This window comes from Thrips palmi, unplaced genomic scaffold (genome assembly GCF_012932325.1).
Source record: "Thrips palmi isolate BJ-2018 unplaced genomic scaffold, TpBJ-2018v1 HiC_scaffold_5, whole genome shotgun sequence".
In the NCBI taxonomy this organism is placed as follows: domain Eukaryota; kingdom Metazoa; phylum Arthropoda; class Insecta; order Thysanoptera; family Thripidae; genus Thrips; species Thrips palmi.
Window position 1 is genome coordinate 716,615 of NW_023144632.1, and position 8,871 is coordinate 725,485.

General features: G+C 43.8%; 1 protein-coding gene across 1 annotated transcript; it reads left to right on the forward strand.

Annotated features, from left to right (window-relative positions):
- Positions 1-2,802: 2,802 nt before the first annotated feature.
- On the forward strand, positions 2,803-8,591 carry LOC117650474 (adhesive plaque matrix protein-like). Its single transcript, XM_034393932.1, has 2 exons — positions 2,803-2,924; positions 7,331-8,591. The coding sequence occupies exons 1-2, from the start codon at positions 2,825-2,827 to the stop codon at positions 7,957-7,959; spliced, it is 729 nt and encodes a 242-aa protein (XP_034249823.1). The 5' UTR covers positions 2,803-2,824; the 3' UTR covers positions 7,960-8,591.
- Positions 8,592-8,871: the final 280 nt, after the last annotated feature.

The window sequence follows — 8,871 nt, forward strand, 5'->3', positions numbered from 1 at the left end:
TTGGCAAATAAAACAAAATAGAGAGGAGAAGGGCTTAGAAGTGAGTTCGGTCTTAGTTTTTCGATATTCTAGAATGATTGAAACCCCTCCGGAGTGTCAACACAGTGAAATACGGAAAATGAAAGTGACAATTATTACGCGTTTCGTCCGTCCGCCCTCTCCCCTCCCCCGCCACAGGGGAAATGTTTTAGTCAGTGGAGTGTGTTTGATCGTTTGATAATTGCAAGAATGATTTGGTCTTTTTAAGTTTTGAGAGTGTATTTCCATTTTTATTCTCAGACATTATACTTTTTAGTTGTTTGCTTTGCTCAATAACAGTTAGAAAATAGATCAATGCAATCTAAAAGTACAAACCAGACACTAATCTTGCCAAAATAAATAGTCTTTGCTGACTCTTGGCACTGACTCTGGGGAAAGGCTTCATTGCAATGCTGTAAGTTTACTATAGTACTAACCTTAAAGATAACTATATGGTGAGTGAGAGTAGCGCATACATGGTTTGACATTGACATCTGATTCAATGAGACGATTCAGTGACTTGGTCATATGATTTCATGAGACGATTCTTTTAACTTCATCATACATTGTCTGCGACAACTGGTAATTTGTGTCAGTCATGGTTTGAGTTGGCTGTCTTTTTAATTTATTCAGAATGTTAGGTAAATACTTATGCTATACTTTTTTAAAGATTAAATATCACATCATGACTATCAGTATGAATAAGATTAACTTGCGTTTAGCAATAAGTGGGCTCGACATTGAATTCAATGGAACGATTCATTGGATCTGACAGAAGGTCTTCTCCGTAAAGTAGTTGCAATCAGCCTGCCTGTAAATGTGTCTCTTTTTAATGAATTGAGATAAATCAATGAAGTTTCATCCACTAGTTTAAAATAAAAGGGAGATAAAAGGCTTTTTAGGTATTACTTATAACATTGTGTATTCATAAGTTCAATAACAAGGAGATATCGAATGGTAATTGAAGCATTTGTGAATCATATTAAGTAATTCAATGCTGGCTGTTGAATGTTACTCGACTGAGTAACAGTGTTAGGGTTCATGTTACGACACAATGAACAGGAAACACACTTAGAAATTGCGAAAATAACTTCCAATTTCATCCCAGACCATTACTTTTCCCAAAATTTACCAATTTCTGAACAAAATTTTGAAGTCGAGTTCTACATAGTTTCCTGCAGTTTTGGGTGTGCTGATCACGAAAATGACTTCAAATTTCATCTCAGACCTTTACTTTTCCAAATATTTACCAATTTCGGACCAAAATTTTTGAGTCGAGTTATACATAGTTTCCTGCAGTTTTTGGTGTGCTGATCACGAAAATGACTTCCAATTTCATCTCAGACCTTTACTTTTCCAAATATTTGCCAATTTTGGACCAATATTTTTGAGTCGAGTTATACATAGTTTCCTGCAGTTTTTGCTGTGCTGATCACGAAAATGACTTCCAATTTCATCTCAGACCTTTACTTTTCCAAATATTTGCCAATTTTGGACCAAAATTTTTGAGTCGAGTTTTACATAGTTTCCTGCAGTTTTTGGTGTGCTGATCACGAAAATGACTTCAAATTTCATCTCAGACCTTTACTTTTCCAAATATTTACCAATTTTGGACCAAAATTTTTGAGTCGAGTTCCACATAGTTTCCTGCAGTTTTTGGTGTGCTGATCACGAAAATGACTTCAAATTTCATCTCAGACCTTTACTTTTCCAAATATTTACCAATTTTGGACCAAAATTTTTGAGTCGAGTTTTACATAGTTTCCTGCAGTTTTTGGTGCGCTGATCACGAAAATGACTTCCAATTTCATCCCAGACCTTTCCTTCTCCTAAAATTTACCAATTTGTGACCAAAATTACAAAGTTGAGTTTCTCATTGTTTCCTGCAGTTTTCAGTAAGATAATCACGAAAATGACATGAATTCCGGCCTTTTCGTGACGGAAGACACTGTATTGGCCTCATTCTCCACATATTCTTCGCCATCTCCTATAAGAATGTGTTCAGACGCATCGCTCGCCTACTACGCGCCCAAACTAAACGGCGCGTACCCCTAGTTTATCTTTGTTGGTACCATTTTTCACCGTGAAGTTTGACAGGGATAAGTCATCAAATGCCACGAGCATTATAATTCTAACGATAAAAATCATGCGTCTCATATTACCTCGAAATTGTCTCATATTACCCCGGCCTACGGAACCATGTAAATACTTAAATATTGGACTCCTGTTTCGGACCTCCGTCATATTTTGTAGGAAGAGAAAACGAAAGGCAACTTGTAGCTCGCCCACGCTCAAAGTGTCTTCCTGGGGTTCAATTGATGCCATCTAGTCAAAATTCCGGCAAAACAAGCGACGTTGATTATGTGACTTTCTAAGGTGGCGAAAACGGCCCCTACGCACGAAATCACCCAGTACACTTTTTGACATTCCCAAAAACCTTCGGAAAATATTTCGTCCTAAATTCCGAACATATTATTTACAGTGTAGTTCACCTTGCGAATAGTTTTACGTTTCTTCTGAAAAAGGATGAAAATTGAGTTATCCCCTTCCTCCGCTTCATGGATCATTTCTCATAGAAACTGTCTCCTCTTACTTCCTTTTTTTTTCTTCCGGGTCAGCGCTCTTTAGAAACATTGGAAGCTATACTGAATGAACCTAAGTTCAGCGTGATGCGCCATTTTTACAATTGGCAATACATTGAAGGGTACTTTCTTTGGGGGTCTGATAGCGAACAGTTTAGCTCATGATAAAAGCGCATGTGACTGCCAACTCGGTGAGACTTAGGTCGTAGCCACTCAGTGAAGCGATGAAGCTGTTCCTACTCGGATGCATTCTTGCGGCGGTGGGGGCTCCCGGGGCACCTGTCCCAATGGCCACGGTGACGGCAGTTCTGGACGCATCAAATGGTATGTGCAAACGCGAGTCATATTTTTTACGTGTAAAATATCAAGATTTTAAGAAAATTTCTATGAAGTTCGAGGGGTCCTATTCAAATGATCTTATCTGGGCGGGTAGTTACATGCGTACCGTGCCTTTTCAAGTCAGAGGTATGAAACAGTCATTCCAATTTCTTTTACGCATTCTAACGGCTTGACCCTCTTCTTCTAAACCAGTGCAGCTTGTGGAGGTGAAAAAAGGTTCGAAGCGTTCTGTCGCCTGAGCCCTGTAGGCTTGAGAATACCCATTTTGTAAGCTCCGTCATTGTCCGCCAGGGGCGCCCATACGGGTTTTACGGTGGTGCGGCCGCACCACCGTGAATTCAGAAAAGAGGGAGGTTAGGAGGAGGAGAGGGAGGCAGGGAGGTAAAAAGGAGGGAGGGAGAGAAAAGGAAAGAGAAGAAAGGAAAGGGAAAGAAGAAGAGAGAAGGAAAAGGAAAGACCTTATATTGGAAAAATTCGAAACTGGTCAAAAAGAGGGAGGTTTTCAGCCCAGGAGGGAGGGAGGTACGAGGTCCCCGCACCACCGTCCTCAAAACTTGTGGGCGCCCCTGTTGTCCGCAGCACCCATCGGTCAACTTTACCCCTCAGAATTGAGAAACTTGGCCGCCGCAATCAAACAACGGCCGTTGCGCGTTGTTCTTTTTCAATCAAAATCTCCAATGGTGCCGTTTGTACTCGTTGTGCTTGTGCCCCTTATGGACTGCTAAAAAATGTCCTCCGTGTGTCAACTAAACTAGTGCTCACATCATAAAAAGACGCTTAGGCCGCATTTCTTCGTGGTTGCATGTGTGGTAACTCTTCGTGCTGAAAGTGTTACTCCTCCCGCATGAGACAATCGCTCGGGCAGATGTTTGCGACGCATCGTGGATTTACGGCACGCCTAAGCATCTGACAAAACGGTGGATTGTAAAAATGATGTAAAATTCCGTATTGGCTAACACAGCCTAAGCCAGGTGAGATAATTAACCAGCCGTAGCGGGGAAAGTTGTGTCCTTGGTTAGGGAAAACGAGGCCGTGAAGGTTTTGAACTTTTAGAATCGAACAGTCCGTTTGACGCCTAAAAACTTCACTTCGTAATTTTCCGTCATTTGTAAATTCCGTCATGGTCTTCGCTCGTTTGACCTCTATAATACCCCTAGGACCTACCAATGCATTTCTTTGATAAGAAAAAGCCACAAAAGGTCATTTTGATTCATTTCGAGCATTGTAGTCAAAGCTGAATTTGACCTTGAACTTCAATATATCTTAAAATATCTGGTTACTTTGGCACGCCCTCTCTCTTAGACGGTTGGAGCTAGAGGGTTGAAACTTTGCACGTTCACTAGGGTCAAGACATGTGTTATGCACACCAAATTTGAACGTGCTAGCTCAAAATGAGGCGCCGCGGTGAACTGGTGTGTAATTTTCCGTCATCACGCTATGAAGTAAACTTCTGTTATACTGAGGGTTGAGCCTGGCCACTCTCAGATCGTCATGAAGGGGTCCCAAGGAATGCATTTGAGTAAAAAAAGCGCGGGCAACACTCTACCAAAAGTGTCCTGTAAATGCCGTTAATTTATTACCAGTTTCCACTGTAGGTCAATTCACAGCGTTTACTGTGATCTGCTCACGCGATTCACTGTGATCTTGTTCACGCTGTTTACTGTGATCTGGTCCCCAGTAAGCACTGTGAGTTTGACGCCGCTGAGCACCGAAGTACTGAAAATCAGGCTCAAATTCACGGCGTTTACTGGGGCCAGATCACAGTGAACACTGTAATCGAGACCACAGTGAACGCCGTGAACTAGTACACAGCAAACGCCGTGAATTGCATAACAGCAAACATGGGTAATAAATTAACGGCGCTGACAGGACATTTTTTGTAGAGTGAAGAAAGAATTTTTTCACAGATTTTAAGAACGTGAAAAGGCACGCTACGCACGGAATTACCCGGCTTGAAAGTTCACCACAATCAAGCCCAATTCTTCGCAGCTTGAAACCAAATAGTGTGTATTGAGAGCGCTCTCTGCAAGATTCTGAGATTTGGCGGCTAGAAATAATTTAAACAGGCTAGGACCACCAAAAAATTTAGAAGTAAAGTTTGAATTTTATGTAGACATATCTTTTTAGGTGTCGCCGAGAACCTGTACTGTTTTTGGTCCAACCGCTGACCGCCGCCTTGTCTTAGACTATCCAATCCAAACGCCCTGCCTTGATTAACATTAAAGAGGCTGTTTTAATGCCAGTCTACTGCACGGCAATTAATTGACCTGTAGTAGCCAAGTTCAGTAAAAGAAGCGCCTTGTCAAAACAATCCAAACGGACCTTCCTTGAAAAACAACATAGGGTCTGTTCAATGCCTGTTCTAGTCCTGTTGAGGCAAAGTCCCGAACTGGTCCCGTTTTCCAGTGTCGGTAATTTTATGCAACTCCTGAAAATTAAAGAAATGCACCAGATAGGATGAAATCGTTCTCATACAGGGTGAGTTTTTTCAATGTGTCAATAATTCGGAGGTAGCGTGGGCACCCCGAGTGGATCTTTTTTCACCAATGAACTAGTGGGCGCAAACGACTAGGTACGGAGATAATTGATATTTAGAAATGGGCATTCGCACCTGCCAGATACACACCTGCGGTCACTGACAAGGGAACCTATTCAGGGGGTACACTCAGATTTCGACCAAACTTTTTTTTTCGTAAGAATAACATATAAGATTAAGAATGCACCCCAAAGTTGGTGCCAAGATACATATCCACACCCCTCCTGACTATTTTTAACGGAAAAGAGGGGTAAAATGGCCAAGGGGGAAACGACTGAGAAATTTTGTGTACATCGGATAGGGATAACCCCGGATAACCCGCGGATTACCTCCGGATAACATCGAAAAATTTCCAGGATTACCATTGGATTACCCCGGATTACCTCATAATTTCCCCGGATTACCCCGGATTACCTCAGAATTTCCCCGGATTACTTCGAAATTTCTGGTTATCCGGATAGCGGATAACCAATTTGCTGTACATCGGATAACCGAAGTCGTTTCCCCCTCGAAAATGGCCCATGATTTTACGTGCAACGAGCAGATTTTTGGTCGTAATTGGGCAGTCGCACCAAATTTGTGCAAAATATGATAATATATGAAACAGACCAAAATTTTCTCTCATTTTCGTCACAAGGGGACCAAACATTGAAGGAAATGACAAAAAACTCGACTTCAAATTTTCCGATTCGATGTCTGAAAATGACCCATACAATGCAAAAAGGCTTATTTTACCCCTTTTTTAGGTTTTAAAAAATTGGTAAAGGGTGTAGATATATATCTTGGCACCAGCTTTGAGGTGCATTCTTAATCTTATATGTTATTCTTACGAGAAAAAAAGTTTGGTCGAAATCTGAGCGTACCCCCTGAATAGGTTCCCTTGTGAGGGTCACAAGACCTCACGACAGGATGTCGTGGGTCTTGCGGGGATGCAACGAAGGTCGCAGGGGTGCGGCGGACCTTTCAATAGTCATTTCAGAGGGGGTGCCGAGGGTCTCAAGTGGCTGTCGTGGTGGCCTGCGCAACAGTGGATCTCGCGGCTGTCTTCGCGAGGGTGGCAGGACTCCACGGTTTCTCCGTGAAGTCAGTGGCACTCCCTCGAGTACTGCGAGTGCCATGACACCCACTTGTGAGGTCCCGCCACCCTCAGTGGCGGCGAGAGCCTACCTCGTGGGCGCGAAGTTAAATTACAAAACACTTCTTGTCTCAGTAACTAGACGTTTGCGCCCACTAGTTCACTGGCGAAAAATGATCCGCTAGGGGTGCCTAAGCTTTCTACAAATAATTGACACATCGAAAAAACTCACCCTGTATAAGAAGTTGACGGGTGTGTATACACATCATCTGTCAAGTGCATCGTCTGCATAATTGCTGAAATCCATCCCGTACGTGTCTGTTTGGTTCGCAATCGACACGGTTCGGGAGCCCTCGAAGGCGCTACGGGGATTACCCCGCAGAGGGACGGTAGTAAAACGGGTCCTGTTTTCCGCCCCAAACTCTCAAAAATGGACTGCAAACCCATTAGTAGCTTTCTTGCCAATCCAGTAGTGCTTCGTTTGGCCTCCTGGGCCTAGAGCACACGCAGAGAATGGCAGAATTCGGTGCTCTGGAGGCCTGGAATGCCAAATTTTGTGATTACAAACGAAGCGCCCTAGCGAAGCAAGCCAATACCAATGGTTTTTCAGTGCAGAGGGCAGCACGCTTGAATCTTCGAAAAGGGCACTTTGTCCCATATTCCTCCGTTCTTCGCCATCTCTTCTTCCAACTTTAAATATGGACTCGCCACTTGACTGCAGTTTCCATCGGCTTATAAAACGCTTCGCAGATACCTAATATTTTTCTGTTCTCTTTGCAGACGCCCTGGACTTTCGGCCTTCAGAGCCCGTTGGCGCGGAGGGTGATATCGACCTAGCAACGCTCTCAAGTGGAAGACCTGCCTCGGGAACGGGACCGACGCAGCGCGTTCGCCAGGAAGCAGTGGTTCGAGAGCAAGCCGCAGACTCACTCGGGACGTCCTTAGCGCCCCCGCAGACTCCACGAGCACCGACGAAGCTGAGGGGGTCCACGTTGTGGCGACCGAACACGTCGCCGTCCGGACCATGGGCGCCAGCAACCTCGCGCCCCGTCACGTGGTCCCCAAGAACGTCGCGCCCCTTCACGTGGGCGCCAGCAACCTCGCGCCCTGTCACGTGGGCCCCAAGAACGTCGCGCCCCTTCACGTGGGCGCCAGCAACCTCGCGCCCTGTCACGTGGGCCCCAAGAACGTCGCGCCCCTTCACGTGGGCGCCTCAGAGGTCGACGCCAGGGGACTGGGTTCCGGGGGGCTCCGGTGACTCAGGGGGTTCGGACTCGTGGGACTGGGATTGGGATTCGGACACTGGGAGTTCTGGCCCTTTGGACGCAACCGCGTTTCTCATAATATTGGGTATTCTTCTCTTTGCCCTTGTGTATTTCGTGGTGTGCAGTTTTGCCATAGGGTTGTGATAAAGAGCAGGGCGTGCTAACTTAACATTTATTGAGATTTTGAGTGCCTTTATCTCGTCAACGACAAAAGGTAAAAAGTTATGCACAGGGCAACTTAAATTTAAAATTTGATTTTGAATTTAAGTTATTATATGCATAATTTTTTTATTTCCAGCCGTTTACGAAATAAAATGTCAAAAATCGCAAATAAATGTTAAGTTAGCACGCCCTGATAAAGAGGCAGATTATGTATATTCATTATCCATAGCTGTTGTTATATTTGTGATCATGTAAGGTGTGCACAATATGTAACATCAATTAGGGACAAGTACTCCCTACCGACCGCGCTGTAAATGTCTTCCGGTGAAAGGCTGCACCAACATACTATAGGGGTACGCGCCGTTTAGTTTGGGCGCGTAGTAGGCGAGCGATGCGTCTGAACACATTCTTATAGGAGATGGCGAAGAATATGTGCAGAATAAGGCCAATACAGAGTCTTCCGTAACGAAAGGGCCGGAATTCATGCCCTTTTCGTGATTATCTTACTGAAAACTGCAGGAAACAATGGGAAACTCAACTTTGAAATTTTGGTCCGAAATTGGTAAATATTGGGAAAAGTAAAGGTCTGGGATGAAATTGGAAGTCATTGTCGTGATCAGCACACCAAAGACTGCAGGAAACTATGTAAAGCTCGACTTAAAAATTTTGGTCCAAAATTGGTAAATTTTGGGAAAAGTAAAGGTCTGGGATGAAATTGGAAGTCATTTTCGTGATCAGCACACCAAAAACTGCAGGAAACTATGTAAAACTCAACTTAAAAATTTTGGTCCAAAATTGGTAAACATTTGGAAAAGTAAAGGTCTGGGGTGAAAATAAAAGGCATTTTTGTGATCAGCACTGCACGAAACAATGACTCACCAAGGAAATTTTGGT

Coding starts and splice junctions, on each gene's coding strand:
- LOC117650474 (XM_034393932.1), top strand. CDS start 2,825: ATGAAGCTGTTCCTACTCGGATGCATTCTTGCGGCGGTGGGGGCTCCC. Junction 2,925..7,330: donor AGTTCTGGACGCATCAAATG/GTATGTGCAAAC, acceptor TTCTCTTTGCAG/ACGCCCTGGACTTTCGGCCT.